General features: G+C 51.7%; 2 protein-coding genes across 2 annotated transcripts in view; one reads left to right on the forward strand and one right to left on the reverse strand.

Moving 5' to 3' along the window:
• The first annotated feature begins 4,936 nt into the window (after window positions 1–4,936).
• ENHO (energy homeostasis associated) lies at window positions 4,937–6,978 on the forward strand. Its single transcript, XM_036433514.2, has 2 exons — window positions 4,937–5,253; window positions 6,154–6,978. Exon 2 carries the CDS (start codon window positions 6,327–6,329, stop codon window positions 6,555–6,557), a length of 231 nt encoding a protein of 76 aa, XP_036289407.1. The 5' UTR covers window positions 4,937–5,253; window positions 6,154–6,326; the 3' UTR covers window positions 6,558–6,978.
• A 51-nt stretch (window positions 6,979–7,029) lies between these two features.
• Window positions 7,030–18,067, reverse strand: part of DNAI1 (dynein axonemal intermediate chain 1) — a 50,515-nt gene continuing 39,477 nt past the window's right edge. Inside the window, exons 13-19 of the mRNA XM_045580047.1 lie at window positions 15,339–15,428; window positions 15,110–15,197; window positions 14,371–14,450; window positions 13,051–13,199; window positions 12,834–12,933; window positions 10,293–10,478; window positions 7,030–7,327 (exon numbers count right to left, since the gene is read on the reverse strand). Coding sequence (XP_045436003.1) covers window positions 7,229–7,327; window positions 10,293–10,478; window positions 12,834–12,933; window positions 13,051–13,199; window positions 14,371–14,450; window positions 15,110–15,197; window positions 15,339–15,428 — 792 coding nt within the window. The 3' untranslated portion in view covers window positions 7,030–7,228. The remainder of the gene's footprint in view (window positions 7,328–10,292; window positions 10,479–12,833; window positions 12,934–13,050; window positions 13,200–14,370; window positions 14,451–15,109; window positions 15,198–15,338; window positions 15,429–18,067) is intronic.

The following is an 18,067-nucleotide window of genomic DNA, read 5'->3' on the forward strand; positions in this document are numbered from 1 at the left end:
TAAAATCCAGCCTCCTCAACCCTGGCTAGTGTGGCTCAGTTGGTTGAAGTGTAGTCCCAGACACCGAAAGATCATGGGTTCAGTTCCCAGTCAGAGCACATACCCAGGTTGTGGGTTTGATTCCCAGTTGGGGTGTGTACAGCAAACAAATGATTGATGTTTCCCTTTCTCTTCTTTCCTGTCTCTCTAAAATCAATAAACACATATCCTTGGGTATATATTTTTTAAAAAATTAAGAAAAAATAATCCAGCCTCCTCAGTACAGAAGTCAGAACTAAAGTTTCCAGCATCCCTATGGGGGGGTGGGGGGTGGGGGGGAAGAAACAATTGTAATAATTTGAGCAATAAAGATTTATTAAATTTGCTGAGACCGGTTTGGCTCAATGGATAGAGCGTCGGCTTGGGGACTGAAGGGTCCCGGGTTCGATTCCGGTCAAGAGCATGTACCTTGGTTGCAGGCATATCCCCAGTAGGGGGTGTGCAAGAGGCAGCTGATCGATGACTCTCATCGATGTTTCTAACTCTCTATCTCTCTCCCTTCCTCTCTGTACAAAATCAATAAAATATATTTAAAAAAAGATTTATTAAAATTTTTTAAAAAGGAAAAAAAGTTCCCAGGATCCCTTGCAGCTCGTTTATAGGCATACTACTCCCCCCAACTGAAACTTGGATGCAGAAATGAGGAATATGAGTGGAATAAATATTGCCAAAGTTCACCAGAAAGGGCTGTAACTGCTATGTTACCTAGCTAATCCTGACTGATAGAAAGGAAGCAGCAGGTTGGACATAGAGCTTTGATTTCTGCTCATCCTGCTGTTGGGCATGGTAGTGGTAACAGCGGTGGTTTCCCAGTGGTTGCAATATTGAGTTCCTACCACAGAAGTGCCATAGAGCTTGTAAAGTTGGCAAATTGAACTCCTGGTAATTATTTGGAATGGCAGTGGTGTGGTTTCCTCATCAGGTTGTGTGGTATGGTTTGGGTATTGTTCCTAGAAATTTAGCCTCAAGTCCATTTTCCCAGCCCTCCTAACAAGTCTGAGCTAAGTAATATCTTTTAACAAATCCCTTTTAAGCTTCAGCTATCCAGAGTTGATTCTATTATTAATATTTGTAAAAAAAAGAAAAAAAGAACTCTGACAGGTAAAATTATTATATTTTTAAAAATCTCATATCCCATCAGTTATGAGAGTCAAGTTTTTTTAATGAACTACTAAGGAAAAACAGGCTAAAAAAACATTACATGCCATTCATTGAAAGACATATTCTGATTTCAGAGTTGTTTAAACTAGGGGGAAAATGTGCTTTAGGGCCAATGAAATATGTTATTAGCAAAAGGAATTCTCCTCCAGATGAAACTGACAGCTGATTATGGTTTATTTCTTTTTTTTTTTTTCTTTTACTATGGTTTTAAAAGAACTGTATCATCTGGGAGGAAAAATAAAGCCACACCCAATCCTCATAAATACAGAGATCTAAGTTTTCTCAACCCCAGAACAATCTCTAAAACACCATCAGGAAGTGTAGTACTAATCAGTACAGTGCCACACAGAAATCCTCCACAACGGAGCTCTCAGAACACTGGAGAAGGGGTCTCATCCTTGCGGGCAGGGCTTTGGGGCAGCCAATCAGAAACTCCATCGCCAAAGAAACATGTCAATGAACAGATGCCCAGAGATTTACTAGTCCCATCATTTCCATTGTTATTTGTGGCCAAAAGAATAGAAGCGATGCTTGGGATTCGTGACCACTGTACAGTGCTTTCTTTTTATTCCATTTTATTCTCTATTTCTTCCATCTCTAAATATAAGGTTTGGGGTGTGGTTTTTCTTGGGGGGCGTGGTTTAAAGTAGTTCAAAGATAGTTTAAACAAAGGTAATAGGGTTATTATAATAGAAGCCATGTTCACACCTTGTAGAGATTAAATTATAGTTAGAGCACAAAGGGACATTACCCAGAGAACCTATATTTGAAGAACAGTGTCCTATCAGATAACTTCCAGAAGCAACAGCTGGATGTGTCACTGAGCTGCCCTCACTAGGAGAGGAGGTGAATTTCCTGGCATATGTATGTAGGATAGTTGGATCATGTATGTAGGTGAAGGCATTTTTTTCAATATATGTGTTGGGCAAAGGGTGAGCCACACTGAACACCTGCCATTCTGCTTTTGGAGGATCTCTCTTCTCCTGAGAACCCCAACACCATCCCAATGTTTGATGTGGTTATCTTATGGGCAATGTTAGGCAATTTGATCCTCATTCATCCCTTGACCACAGCTGATTGATCCCAAGTTGATCTAATTAAACTGAGCCAGTCAGAGGAATTTGCAAACTTTAACCAAGAAAAAGAAGTTAGTGAGTGTCTGGTTGGATACCTCAACAATAAAGTTTTAAGCTTTGGGATTGTTTGAAGTCAAGATTTTCAGCATGTGGAGCAGAAGAGCATTGGAAACCAGTCTGTGGGTAGGGATGACAGGGGCTGGGGTGGAGGTAGGAGAGGGAAATGAAGGTGACAAAAAAAATAATAGAGATGACAGGTGGAGAGACCTAATGGCTTTTAAGTTTATTAGTTCCCGTTGTTCTGAGGCATCCCTGTCTTTAGGTTTCAGTATCCGGTGATAAATGTATCGTTTTTGCTTAAAACAGGTCTTACCTTTCCTGGGTGAGCTCACCCACTTTTCTGGTTTGACTACTACCCTTTGCTCACAAAATGTTAAATTCAGCCTGGACCTCTCTCCTGAATATCAGACCTGCTTGTCAAAATATCGATTGAACATCTGAACTTGGGTGTCCAATTGGTACCGCAAATGCATCATCTCCAAAACCAAACTCATCTTCCCTCCTCCCCAGCCACTGATGAAACTCACCCTTCTCATGTTCCCTATCTCAATAAATGGCATCACAGTAACTCTAATCATCAGTCTGGGAGTTATCCCACATTTCCCCCCATCCTCTTACCCCCATATCCTATAGGTGTAGGTCTCTAAGTCGTGCCAATTGTAACTCTCAAATCTCCACAATGCTCTCCTGTTCTCTCCTTTCCTACTCCCCTACATCATTTCAGTCCCTGTCATTACTCATTGCCTTCACTCTCAAACGCTTTCAATCCTTCCTTCCACAGAGCTGCTCAAACCATCCTTCTAATTTCTGGATATGATCACATTACTTCTCTGCGAAAAATTCTTCAGTGGCTCCCCACTGTTTTTGGTATGAAATCTGAACTCCTACAGCTGGGTCACAATTTCACTCACATTATTCTCAGATGTACAACGATATAAGTCTCCTCTGTTTGCTAGAACAGATTTGATCTTGCTCACAATGCCCCCACCCTGCTGGGTAACAGGGGCAGCAGAACTAAAATTAATCCACTCTAGTGAACTCAGTGGGTAAAAAAAAAAAAATTTTTTTTAGACAGTCACCAGTTCAGGTTTGGATGACTCCATATTTCAGATTAGTTTACCTTTTCCATTCTCATTTTCAAGATAGCATTTGGATTTATAGGAATTTCGTATGAATTTCATGGCATTTGGGGAAGGGTCCCTTAGCCATGTAGTCCTTGGGGTTGTGTCAGTTGGCATTTACTGAAATGCGGTTGGTCTGGTGTATCTGAATTAGTGAATTATAACCCTTATAGGAGCTATTATTATAACCATTTTACAGATGAGGAAGCTGAGTCTAAAAGAGCTTAACAGCCCTGGCCAGATATCTGTTGGTTAGAGCACAGTTCCAATACGCCAAGGTTGCAGGTTCGATTCCTAGTCAGGAAGCAACCAATGACAGCATTAATAAGTGGAATAACAATTGGATGTGTTTCTCTTTCTTTCTCTCTCTCACACCTTTTCTTTTTCTCTTTCTTTCTTTCTTTCTTTCTTTCTTTCTTCTTTCTTTCTTTTTTCTTTCTTTCTTTTTTCCTTCCTTCCTTCCTTTCCCCCTTCCTCTTTCTAAAATCATTTAAAAAAAAAAAAAAAGTTAATAACTTGTCCAAAGTCACAAAGTTGGGTGTCAGAACTGGGAATCCATGCCATCCTGATTCTGGTAGGCACTTGCTTTTGAGTTTAGAATTCCAGAAATAAATTAAGCTGAATGTGAGAGCACTATCTTCATGGTGTAGCTTCAGGGATTTGCTCATCCATCAAGAATATGTAGAATGGGGTGAGAAGAGGGTCCAGTTCAGATCACTTAGGGTTGTGAGGTAGGGTAGGAAGGCAAGCCTGATGGCGCCTGAGCTGATCTTTCCCTCAGGACAGGATCTAGATGGAGTCATGCCTATTCCAGCCGGGGCTGAGCCATGCCTCAGAGCACCCCATTCCTCTGTCCCAGCTCCCCCAGGGCGGCAGAGCAAAGCACACACCTCAGCCAACAACACTGGGCGGGAATTCAGTGAATGTGTCCGTAGAACTTCTATTGGACGTGAGCTGCTCACATCTCGGGGGCACAGACCCTCTGCAGTGGGGAGGCAGATTCCACACCCAGGAGGGGGAGAGAGGACCTGAGGGACAACAGGGAGTCTTCCAATGAGGGGGTTGTCTCTTCCCAGCTGTGGGGAGGCAGAGCCCTCTGCCAAATGTGGAGGGCGGTCTCCTCGAATGTGGGGGTCCCAGAAGCTTTGGCCTTTTTCAGACGTTGGTGAGGGAGGTGCCAGAAGCCCCGGCAAATAGGTGGGCCTCGCGCCCCGCCCCGGCCCGCCCCCGGGGAAAGGACAGGGCAGGATCGCCCTCAGCCCCTCCCGCCCCGCCCCCCGCCCGCACCAGTCCCGCCCCCGCTCCAGCGCAGGGCCAATGAGCACGTGGGCCCGGAGCCGCCAGCCAATCGAATGGCGGCAGCGGCTGGGGATGGCGGCGTCCCCCACAGGCCGCCGGCCGCCGGCCTCCCGGGGGGCGGGGCTCTCGCGGCTCTCGCCGTCCGCCGAGCCGGGCCGAGCCCGTCCGAGCGCCGGGCAGCCCGCTGGACCGCGTGCCCGAGCCGCCGCCGCCGCCGCCCCGCGAGCGAGCGGCCCCGCGGAGGAGGCGGCGCCCCGGGGGAGGAGGCGCCCGCGCGCCGCAGACCGCCCGCCCGCCCGCGGCTGAGGCCACCGGGTCGCGCCGCGGCGGGAGCGGCCGGCAGAGGCTGCGTGGCCGAAGGGGAGGGTCGGGGGAGGGAACGTCGCCCCGACCCGCCTCCCCCACCGCCCGCCCGGCCGCAGGCTCCGAGCCTCAGTCGGCGCCCAGCATCTCGCTGCCCCGGACCCCGCGGCGGGCGTGCACTGGGCTCCGCTCAGGTAAGGGGGCCCCTCTTCCGCGGCCGCGGGCGCCCAGACCCAGAGGCTGAGGTGAAAAGCCCCTCACGGCACAGAGGCACGGCCGGGAGAGAGACAGACAGACACAAAGACACAAGAGACGCACGGAACCACAGAGACAGACCCCCACAGAGAGAGGAAGAGACACACGTCTGCAGGGACCGAGGGACACACAGCCACGGAGAAAGGGAGAGACACTAGACACACACACACACACAGGGAGAAAGACACACAGAGTCTGATGCAGAGATACACAAAGAGACAGCCTGGGAGAAAAACGAGACATGCAACAGACACTCACAGAGGAGCACACACAGACACACAGATATAGAGGTGGGTCTGCAGAGGCAGAGACACAGACACACACACACCTGACCTGTAAGAGACAATCCCACACAGAGGTCACACCTAGGTACCCAGGCTCGGATGCACACACACGCCGGCCAGGGCCCCCACCAAGTTCCCTCTGTGTGAGCTGGCGTCCTCTGGGCTGGCTGGCTGGCTGGGGTCCGGAGAGTGGGGAGGTGGCTAGGCCCCACTGGAGCTGACGGAGGCCTGGGCTACCTGGGCACACCCACCCACAGCGCTTTAGAGGGCTGGAAGCTGGGTGGGCAGGGCCAGAACATGCCCACCTGTTCTAAGGAGAGTGATACAGGCTGCCTGCTCCAGCTGCCCCACTGTGGCTACACCCTCCCCCCCCCTCCAGGTGCCCAGAGCCAGGCCTGAGCATGGGGGTATCGGCTCTGTGGAGTACTGGGGCCTACGGCGACCCAGTCCTCTGCCTGGGAGCCGGAGGTGTGGGAGGGGGCTCTTTTGTCTCCTCTCTTAGGCATCACCCTGTCCCTTCTCACCATCCTTTCCTTTCCTCTGTACCCCCCACAGGCTCAGGACTGCAGGTGGACATCTCTCCTGCCCAGGAACCATTGAGTGTGTGGACAGGACCACCACCTCAGAAGACCGGCTACACCAGAGTCCCGCCTCGGCATGGGCCTTGCCATTGAGTCAGCCCCGCTTTTGGCTCTGCTGTCTGTGCTGGTCTGAGGGTGCTGCCCATCATGGGGGCAGCCATATCCCAGGGCGCCCTCATCGCCATCGTCTGCAACGGCCTGGTAGGCTTCTTGCTACTGCTCCTCTGGGTCATTCTCTGCTGGGCCTGCCACTCCCGCTCTGCCGATATCGACTCGCTCTCTGAATCCAGTCCCAACTCCAGCCCTGGTCCCTGCCCCGAGAAGGCACCCCCACCCCAGAAACCCAGCCATGAAGGCAGCTACCTACTGCAGCCCTGAAGGCCCCTGACCTCGCCTGGAGTCTGGGACCTAAGTCCACCTCACCCAGAGCCTGGAATCCGGATCCCAGGATCCAGCCAGCCTGGGGTCCAGAACTCAGAGTCCAGCCTGTCCGGAGCTGGACCTAGCAGCCCAGAGTCTCGCCAGCCTGGCTCTACGAGGGGCACTGGTGGCCGTGGGGAAACAGGCCCGGGGTGGGGGGTTCATGAGTTGGTGCTAGGGCCTGGGCCATCTGGACTCTGCTCCATCTCAAGGGCCAGGGGCTGGGTCCACTCTCTCCTTGGGCCTAGTGCCTCTAGGCCCTCTCAGTTGGGAAAGCAAACGAATCCTTGGCAATAATGGGAGGGCATCCAGGCTGGGCCCCTCCTCTGCCCCTCCCACTGTTTGCTGGATAATAAATGGAACTATGGTTCTACCCTGAGATGTTCTCCTCTTCCTGAGGGCCCTGCAGTAGCAAAATTAAAGGTGGGGGTGGGTTTCCAGACAGGTTTATTTGTGCAAAGTAGGATTGGATAATGGTGATTGAGGGTCAAGCCATGGGATGAGGTGCTGGGACCAGGGCTGAAGTGGGGACCTGATCATGGGTGGGGTCACATATTAGGTGCTAAGGCTGGACTTGGTACCAGGGTCAGGGGCTACAAGTATTGGGTTCAAGAAATAGGACAGGGTCCTTAGTTTCTGGGTTTCACTTCCCTCACCAGGTTCAGCAATTTGTCCAATTTTGCGATCTCCACAGCTGGACCCTTCTGCACTTCCTGCCCTTTCTTTTCCTGGGGAGAAGGGAAGTACACAGGGAGGAACGGTGAGGGATGGGCCACCTCTCTCTGGGTCCCAGCCCGCCTCACACAGATGTATCTCTGCATCAGACTCTGTGTGCCTTGCCCCTCCCCTGCCCAGTTCGATTCTAGATCTTACCTCCTCCACCCCTACCTGATCCTTCCCCAACTCAAGATAGGTGACACAACAGCCCAGCTGAAGCTTGCAAGAAGCATACAGATTTGGCTCTGAACCTCACATGGACATAGGATCTCAATGTTGGGGGAGTGGGGGAGGGTGTCCACCCACTGACCCGCAGAAGAACAAGCCTTTAAGCCAGGGGGAGCTAAAAACCTGGGAAGAGGTAGAACTTATGACTATTGAGACCACCCTTCCCACAGGAAGGTCCCTGAGTTCTGACAAGGAGCTAAAAGGTGTGTTTTTGAGGGAGGGGTGTGAAAAACCACAAACACCCTTCACTAGTATTTCAAGCCAATACTTTAGGTCAGGTTGGGGGAGTGGGGTGCTATTTGGAGCCAGGCCTGCTGTGTCAGACATACCCAGGATGGGGGAAGGTATCAGGAGACCCAGGGGGGCAGTTGGGATGTGCCATATGATTCTAGATTTCCCCAGAGAAGCAGATCCTGGGTGTATGACCCCTCACCCCTTCCACAGAGCACTCTAATGCTTTAGCTGGTAAGCTGAGCCCTGAGAAAAAGAGTTGGGACATTGGGAGGGGAGGAGTGTCACTCTTAGGCCTCGAGAGGTCCTTGGCAAGACCAGCACCAGTCCTACCCTTTCTGCCCAGAAAGTGGGGTGTGGGCTAGGCTGGGGCTGCCATTTCCTGCCTTCCCTCTGCTCCAAGCCCCTGCCCTCTCAGCCACCTGTGCTCACTGGCACCTTCCCCGGCCTTGCCTGCTGAGAGCCCCGCCTGGATCTGGCCTGGGCTGTGAGGTGGGAGAGAGTGCAAGGCCAGCAGTCCCCTTCCTTGCCTCATCCTGGCTGCTGACACCATTTGGAGCTCTGATTTCCTCCTGGTGTGACCCCTGCACCTGCTCCCAAACCTGTCTCCCCTCCCCTTGCGGGCCACTGCCTTTGGTACGACCCAGTTTACCTCTATACTCTCAAGGCAGAGGACAAAGATGTCTTTTTCTCTCCTTCCCACACTCCCAAATTAAGCTCATGTTCTCTTCTTGGCCTCTTCCCATCCCCTGGGAGGTAGGGGACCTGGCTTTAGTTCCAGCTTTGTCATTAACCCCCTGTATGACTTTGGGCAAGTCCCTTGCCTTTTTAAACGTCAATTTCCCACCTATACATGCAGTAGTTAGGGCAAGATAGTCCTTGACCTTTGACAAGCTTCCCATGGGAAGCTCCCTGGGCCAGGAGTTGGGCCTGTGTGGCCAGTCCTGCTTGGGAAGGGCAGGGGACTGCAGCTCCAGAGGAGGGGCAGGAGCAATGACCAGGGGACTTCTGTCTGCACCAACCACTTGGTTGCTGATAGGATGGCAATTTCACAGGAACCTCCAGTCCACCCTATTATCAGCTCTTAGTTGGCACATACTCAGGTCCTCTAATCCCAAGGTACCCATGTTCTCAGCTCTCTCAGTCATGACGCCCTCGCTCTGAGAGGAGTTGGATCTGACTGGGAGATCCTGGCCGCTCTGGGTCAGAGTGGGCAGAGCAGATCCCACCCAGATCTACCACCCTCATCTCATGAGGGCTGTCCCCCTACCCCAAGAGATGACCATCATCTCTCGTACAGGCTGTCCAGCTCTGCCAGCTCAAGCCTGGGTCTCTCTCCTCACTAAATTAAGAGCAGATTTTATCTGTTCCACTAATTGTGCTGCCTCCTTCCCTCTCCTCGAGGCCAACTAGCTTGGGCTCAGCAAAGAACTTGGCCACACCCGACTACCCCACCCCCAACCCCAGCCCACCACAGCCTCTGGGCCACAGCTGCAGGCGCTTAGCAGCCTTCTGAGTATTTATAGCCAAGTCCAGCCCCTCCCCCAGCTGGCTACAATTACAGGCCGGGCCAAACTTCCAGCCCTTGCCTCCCTGGCCTTGGAAGGGAAGACAACAGGCCAGCACCAGAGGGATGGTGTAATGGCCTCTGCCTCGGTAGGGGTGCAGAGGGGCAGGTGTCAGTTGTTAAAAATGACAGCCAGTTCCCCACCCCCCCTGCCTCAAACTGCAGTAAATGCCTCAAATTGCAACTACAAAGTACAGTCATCAGGGCAACTTGGCCCAGCCCTGGCTCACCTCTGATCCTGGCCCAGAAAACAAGTTCCATTTCCTCTCTTAGCAACCAAGTGGGCAGGACTGAACTCTTGAGCTCCTGAGCTTTGGTTTTTTAAGTTGGGTCCTTGGGCTCTGGGTTCTTAAGTCTGAATCTGGACTTTTGAGATCTACCATAGACTTGGAGATCAGGGCTCTGGGCAGCGTGGCTTGTATTTGGGGCCCTTGGGCTCTGAGTAGGGTCTCCACATCATTAGATATCTCTGAAAAGAACAAGAGCTCAAAAGGAGGACTGTCTGGCTGCTGACCTAGTTATCCTCCTCATGGCTCATTTCCCTCTTCCCTATGTGGTCCCACAGTTCCCAGCAAGGGACCGCTGGAGCTGAAGCCTGTGTAAGCCCAGCTAATGACTAAGCCCCAAGCACCCTGCCTGGGTGACCTGGTCTACACCAAATAAGCCAGTGGTGCCCACGTGCTTCCTCCAGGCTTCAGACCCATATGGTCACCTAGTCACTGCATCTGCACCTGGGGCCCCACAGAGGAAGCTCGGGTTCAGCATGTCCAATCATCGTCTCCCCACAAACCTGTTTCTCCTATGCTCCTCATATGGGCTGTGGCATCACCCTTACCCTGGGTCTCTCAAACCACAAACCTGGGGGTCACCCCCCCGGCTCCTTCCTTTTCTCCCATCCCCCACTGCCCTGGAGACCATTTCTTTTGGTAGCCCAAACTTCCCAAGCATACCTTTGGCATCTTGCGCAGATTGGGTGAGAGTTTGAGGCAGGTGACATGCCCACGGTCGTCGCCCACAATGATGATGGGGTAGACGGGATTGAACCGCACATGGGTGATCTTGTTCTTCTTTTTGGCCACCACAGGCTGATTGCAGATGGCCTCGTACTTGTTGATGGATAAGTCAAACACGTGGGTCTGTGGAGAGCTGGGTGTCAGCACACTTGGGGCTAACGAGGCTGTAGGGCTAATGGGCCTGTGTGGCCAGTCCCGCTTGGGAAGGGCAGGGGGGCACCCCTGGCCTTTCTGAGGAAACAGGATAGAAGCCTAGCACACTAGAGCTAGAAGCTGTGGATAGGGAATTTGTGTCTCTTTATGTTTTTCCTGTGGTTGAGGAAATGAAAATAAGTTTAGGAGAAAATTAAGTTTATGCAGAATTAACAATAATAGCAGACACCATTTATTGAACACTTACTATGTCCTAGACTCTGGGTAAGCATGGAACATGGCTTGTATTATCTAATAATCCTCACAGCCACTCTATAAGGTAGATTCTCCATTTTATAAATGAGGGGATAGAGGCTCTTAAGGCTAACTTGCTAGTAAGTAGCAGAGTCAGGGTTCCTACCAGTTAATGTATGTAAGATATTCAGATGGTGCTTGTCAGATAAGTGCTCAACAAATGTTTGCTCTTGTTTTTACCAGGCCCTATGTCCAAACCATTAACAACTTTTGCCTGGACAGCTATGACAGTGTCCTAACCAGACTCACTCTTGCCCTCCTACTACAATCCCATCCTCCGTGCAGCTGCCAGACTTACCTTTATAAACAATCTAAAATCCTCTAATAGTCTCCCTTGGCACTATACATAACATCCAGATTCCTTACTCGAGATTCTCCACTCTCATCTCATACTCTTTCCCCTTTGTTCACTAGACCCCAGCAACACTTCCCTGCCTATTCCTTAAGCCACATGTGTCAAACACAAGGCCCACGGGCCAAATCCGTCCCGCCAGGCCTTGCAATGTGGCCCGCACCGCGCTGTCATCACTGCACTCCGCTGCGTTTCCATCACAATGACAGTTTATGACTGTTCAGTAAACCATTCGGCCCGCGATTTAGACTGGATTTTAGATTTTGGCCCCTTCTCTGATTGAGTTCGACACCCCTACCTTAAGCCCTTCAAACTCATTCTCACCTCAGGGCATGTGCCCTAGCTATTCCCACGTGTGGAATACCGCTGCTCCTCCCTCCCCCCATCTGCATGTGGCTGGCACTTTCTTGTTATTCACTCTCAACTTGAAGCTTTCCCTGACCACTCTATTTAAGAGACCACCCAGTCCTTTTCTTTTATATCACTCTCTTTCGAAAACATAACAGCTTTATTGAGATATAATGCACCCATTTAAAGTACAGAATTCTTGCATTTTAGTATATTCAGTTATGCAGCCATCACCACAACCAATTTTAGAACATATTCATCACCCCAGAAGGAACCCCATTAGCAGTTATCCCCATTTTCTCCCATCACCACCCCTAGACAACCACATATCTACTTCCTGTCTCTATACATTTGCCTATTTAGACAAATATAAATAAAATCATATAATGTGTGGTCTTTTGTGACTGGATTCTTACATTAAGCATATTTTCAAGGTTTACCCAATGTTGTAGCAGGTCTTGTTATTGCTGAATAATAATCCTTTTGGATATACATTTTGTTTATACAGTCGTCAATGGATGGACATTTGGGTTTTTTCTACCTTTTGACCATTAAGAATAATGCTGCTATGAACATTTGCATGCACATCATCCTCTTTTAATTTCTGCCTAGCACGTAAGGCTATGGGGATTTGTTGTTGCTTTTTGACTCTTCCCTTCCTTAGAATATATGCTCCATGAGAGCAGGGACCTGATTCACCAGGCCCTGGCCTGGAGTGGGACGACAGAGTTGGCCCTTAGTAAGCATCTCTTCAGCAAATAGATGACTGACAGACTTAAAAAGGATGCCTTAATCACTGTATTCTTTTCTTGAGTAGGTGCCTCTGTTTTATATTAAAGTCCACAAGGAAAATGGGATTGCATCAGAATTTTCTTACAAAATATTTTTTGCTGAGCTCTTACCAGTTCTCGGTGTTAAACTCCCATCTCCCCTTCTCAGACTCACCTCGCACACTTCCAGGATGGGGACTTAGCACCTTTTAGACACTATTTTCATCACAGGTCAACTCTGGCTCATAAGGTTTTCCTTACGTCAAGCTGGCACTTGCCATCTGTAGCTCCCACCCAGGGGCCTCAGAGAAGATAACTGCTCCTCGTGGCATCTCATTCCCCAGAGCGCTCTCGCCTTCAAGAGGAACAGCCGCATTTTCTGCGCGAGGCCTCATGGGGTGAAGTTTCCCTTCTGACGGGCCCTGGGTGGCCTGGCCCTTGAGAATACACAGAGTCCTTCCATCCTGACTTCCCCGACCTGAGCTGGGCACAGAGTGTGCTCCCAGGAGGAAAACCATAGGATTCTTCGCCCTGTCTCCAGGTCAGAAAGAAGACACTCACCTTCCCGTTGGTGCTGACTGCTGCAAACACAGTGGAAGAGTATGGCGCCCAGGCCACGTCACCCACCGCTGAATTTAGGTCATAGATGAACATTGGGGTCCTGCAGTGGTGGAGGGGTGGAAAGTCTGTGACACAGCAGGTTCCCCGTGCCAGAACCCATAGGCCCCAGCCCAGGGTGGAGCCTGAGGAAGGGCAGGGCCAGGGGCAGGCCCCTCACTTGACGGTGTGGTCCCAGATCTTCACTGTCCAGTCGGAGCTGCAGGATATGAAGACCTTGCTGTGGTATGGGTTCCAGGACACAGCATCCACTGCCATGTTGTGGGCATCATAGGTATCCAGGAATTGGCTGGAGTAGGATTTAGAGCACTGGGGGTTGAGGAAGGGGTCAGAAGTCAGGCATGAAAGAGAGGTCAGCAGCCACACTTCCTTAGGGTCCCTGGAGGATCAGAACCTGAAACTTCTCCTGTCCTTATCCCACATCACTGTCATAGAGAAGCTGGGGCTAATCCCTAGCTGCTCTTCTCACCCACGACACATCCCAGAGAAAGACGGGGCTTAGTGGCCTGGGGGTTGGGGTGGGCCGGGGAGCCTTCCTGGAGGGTGGGGGAAAGTGCTGTAGTCTGCCCAGCGGGTTCCAGGCCAGATAGAAAAGGCCTTTTTTTCTGAGCCAAGGCAGAGTAGGTCTGGGGGTCCTGTGTCCAGGCCAAGGCCTGTGGACAGAGCCCTGGGTTCATCTGCAACTCACAGACAGAATCCTTCAACAATGACAAACCTCCCACCTTGCCCAGGTAGGAGCAGGTGCAGAGACAGGAACAAATCCCCATTTCATGATTTTCCCATTCTGTTTCTTGCCTGACCAGCAAGTCCCTAGACCCTCCCTCCTGGACATGTGACTGACTAGTCTCATTCCCTCCTGGGCCACCACTGGGAGGGGTGGAGAGGGGGTGGGGACCTCTTTTGCATTCAGACCAGCTCTGGCTGGGCCTCAGGGGCTCCCGGGAGGCTGCCTGTAATTAACATTCTGGTCTCTAAGCCTAAGAAAAGCTTGCAGTCGAGCTATTTCTGGATGGATGGAGAGGTTCAAAGGATGTTCACCTACTGACACAGACCTTGTGGAAACTGGCCATGAAGTTTCATCCTGCCGACTAGGATGCACCCCATATTCGGAGATAATGTTTCTTGTTACGTGGCCTTCAAAATTCAGCTCAAGTTCAGATCTACGCCAGGAAATCTCCCCAGAATGTTCTAACTCCCACTCCCACCTCTACCCCTTCAGGGAGGGAGGGCGGGCCCTGAGGGAAAGAGGCTGAGCTGGGCTCAAGTCACCCTCTAGGTTCTTCCTCCCTTTCCTGCAGCCAGTCCTTCTTCCTGCCACCCAGTCAGCTCAAGAGATGCATTCTCTTCCCCCAAGAAGCCTTCTAGAACTGATGAGCACTGAGACCTGTCAGAATAGGATCTGCAGAGAATGTTAAGCTCGTGGAGTGTTCAGGTTTAAGCCACCCTGTAAGGAGCTGGCACAGGGGCCAGAGTGCCTCACCTTGTAGATTTTCCCCTCCTCTGTGCCCACCAGGAACATGTAGTCGATCTCTCTGTGGAAGTCAAAAGCAGTGCCACAGCCTTGGGAGAAGAGGAGCAACCTTAGCCGGGTCCTGAGCAGGAGGCTCCCAGCACCTCTCCCCCCCCCCCCCCCCCCCCCAGCAGGCTCCCAGGACAGCCTGAGCCAGCCCCTGTGAGGCCGTGGCCAGCAAGGCAAACAGAAACCGGCCCTCTGGCCTGCTGCTGCTGGTCCCAGGCAGTTGGGACTCTGCAAACGGCCAGGACTTCTGCAGTCAGGAATGGGGCCTGGGTAAACAAGGCAGGGATTGAGTTTAACAGGGTCAGGGTCAGGGTAAACAGGGACAGGGTCTGCAAACAAGGACGTTGTCTGTGCAAACAGGGATGTAGTCTGCATAAACAGGGTGGGGATTGAGTAAACAGAGACAGAATCTGGGAAAGCAGGGGCCTGATCTGCATAAACAGGGTTGGATCTGCATAACAGCACCTGATCTGCATAAACAGGAGCGGGCTGCAAGCTGAGATGGGACCTGCATAAACTGGGAGGGACTGCAAACAGCCAAGGCCTGGGCAGACCAGGCCAGGCTTCCCATTACCTACAGTCCTAGCTCCAGCACAAGTGGAGGAGGGAGAACTCAGTACTGGGGAGGGCCCCCGTCACTGACCGGCATGGGCCTGAGGGCTGTGGCCAGGCCTGGGTGTGAGTGAGCTGAGGCTCCTACCCACTGTGTGTAGCTGAAGCCCCTCTGGACCTTCCAGGGTGCTGCCCTCCACCTTCAGCTTGATGACATCTGTGTGAACCAGCTCACTCTGCAGTCACAGAGGGGATGGGAGGGCACATGGACAGGGATGAATCAGCAGGGTTGGGGGTATCCCTTTTCCAATCAGCTCCCCCACACACACACACATTCCCCACCAACCGCCGTGTTACCCCTTCTGGGAAACAGGCACCTTCACGAGCGTCCAAGACACAATCCTGCCATCAGATGACACAGAGAAGAAGTTAAGGTTGTTGTCCATGTCATCCTTCTGCCACTTGACCTGAAACATTCAAACTGTGAGCTCTGGTACTCCCGAGTGAGTGTTGTGTTAGGCCTGTGAGCTGAGCAGGGCTCCCTCAAGAACCTATCTGAGCTTCAGAAGCAAGTTCTGGAAGCCCATTTCCCAGTACCCCACGATTGGCCCACCCTCCCTCCCACCCTCCAACCCTGTCTCTCTTATCCCTCTCGCCCCGACTATCCAGGGGCAACAGTGCCGCGTCAGGGCCCTGGCTTGTCGGTGGAGATGCCCTGTTCCTTCTGCGTTGGTTCAACCTCCTCGCGTACACAGGGCCTGGAAAGGACAGGGCCCACACCCAGTTCCCTCGTTTATGAAACAGCAACTGTAACAGCACAGGTTTGTTGTAAGGAAACATTAGATGGTAAATGTGAAGCCCTTAGGTCAGAGCACGGCATATATTAAGTGTTCAACAAATGTTAGCTGATGTCCTCATTATCGTTATCATCCTAGGAATTGGGGTGCAAATGTTCTGCAGCTGGCTTTCCCTGTCTGCCCCCTCCCCGGTCTCCTCTTCCAGGCTTAGCCTTTCTCTAGGCAGTCTTTCCTCTCTTCTCACCTTCACTTCACCACTAGCTCCTGCTCCCAGAATCTTTCTCTCAAAGCTCAGATTTGAACTGCATTTCTCCATCTGCAAATTGGGGTTAATAATCCTGCCCCACCCATCTTCTCAGGGCCAGAAGCAAACATATGGGAAAGTGTTTTGGAAACAGGGCTGTTGTCTTATGAAGATGACACGCTTGAGGCTCAAGTTTCTGTTGCCAGATGTGGAGGCTGGGCTGAGCCATGTCCCAGAGGGCTGGGGAGGGGCCGGGTGCCTGAAGCTTTCCATCCTCCTGCTCCCTCCAGACCTCCCATGCTGGGACCACGGTCCCTTCCCTGGTCTCAAGCAGAGGCCCCGGGAGGGAGGGCAGGAACCCAGTGCCATGCTTGTAACCACAGCTGTCACCATGACTGTGGAGGGGTACTGACAGGGGAGAAGGAAGGGGCTGCGCCTCCACTGCTACCCAGGCCTGGCTGATTGGAGCTGCAGAAAGGCAGCCGCTTTCACTGGGGGCTACGGGGACGGGGGGGGGGGGGGGGGGGGGGGGGGGCAGCAGCACTAGAACACCACAGAGCCTGTGAGCCACAAGTCAGAGCTAGACCACTTCCCCTCTGTGTAAAGGTAGTCTCTTTAAAGAGGGGAGGGATGGGGATGTCAAAGGCCAGGCTGTAATAGGCGCTAGGGAGCTGCAAAAGGAAGTGTTTAATGAGCAGCCGCCAGCATGCATGGAAATTGTATTTCACACCCCACTTAGCAGCCTGATGCCCAATAGGGGGTGGTGTGTGCATTTGAAGTGAGTGTGTATGTGTGTAAGTGTGTGCAAGTCACAAACAATCCTGGGGTAGAGGTGGGAGGGTAGGAATAAAGTATGTGGGGTACAGGTAAGAGAAAGAATGAATGCCCAGGAAGCAGGTGGTAGAGAAGAAATGGAGGCTCCTTAACAGCTTCTTTCTCTTCTGCCTTATCTGATTAGGGCAAACCTGCTTGACCCCAATTTGTGCTCATTTATCCTTTTTACCACCTTCCCCAGTGCTGTGCAGATCGCACACATACACACACACACCCAGCAAAGTGTGGCTAGTTGAGGATTCACAGTGGGGCATGAGCCGGGCTGGGCTATTCAGGCGGGATCCCTAGGGAAGCAGCCTGTGTCATGAGACAGGAACCCAGTCCTCTTTAAATGGTCAGCTTTCTTTCTGGCTCCAAAACCTCCCATGGCTCCCTGCTGCCAACAGAACAAAGTCCATCTGCCTCAGCCTGGCATTTGAGATCCAAAATAACCTCCTTCGTATCCCTGAGACACAGTCCCTTTGAGAAGGACCTAGGCTCTGATGTCTCTTCTTTCTCTTCAAGCTCCAGGTTCCTATGGCCAACTGGCTATAGGAACCCCCTCTGGCACCTTGTATTACCTTCTGGCCAAACCTGTTTTTCTTCTGCATTTCCCACTTCTACAGATGCCCTACGGGGCACCCCAAACCATGTCCTGGGCACCACAAATCAGAGCTCCAGGCAGCAGCATCAATTCTTCCCTTTCCCATATGAAGTCAGTTGTTTTCTTCTGTTGGTTTTACTGCTTCAACAGCTCTAGACTTTATCTTCTCATCTCTCTCTGCATTGCCTCTGACCTAGCTTGGGCTCCAAGATTTCACATGCAAGAGCCAGAGGAAATCTCCCAGACTCAAACATAACTGCATTACTCCTCTGCCCAAAACCCTCCGATGGCTGGGCAGTGATTTTCAAACTGTGCTGGGGGGAAATCTCAGGAGTCTGGGGAAAGCACGTCAGGGGACAGGGAGTGACGAGAGGCCCTCAAACAAGTAGGACCCTGATCCTACCAGGGCAGCTCCACGCTCATCTTTTTAACATACTGGGCTTCCATACAAACACTTCATTTGCAACCACCAACCTGCAAAGTCCAAGGTTCTAACCTGCCGGAGAAGTACACTCGTGGATGGGTACCTGTGCTTGTCCCAGGTCCTGCTCCCTGTCCCTGTCTCTCACACGTGTGCCAAATGATGTGCTGTTGTCCAGCAGGCCACTCTGCTTGATGCCTCTGTGTCATTGCACCTGTGACCCCTTT

Source organism: Pipistrellus kuhlii, unplaced genomic scaffold (assembly GCF_014108245.1).
Source record: "Pipistrellus kuhlii isolate mPipKuh1 unplaced genomic scaffold, mPipKuh1.p scaffold_m20_p_12, whole genome shotgun sequence".
Classification (NCBI taxonomy): domain Eukaryota; kingdom Metazoa; phylum Chordata; class Mammalia; order Chiroptera; family Vespertilionidae; genus Pipistrellus; species Pipistrellus kuhlii.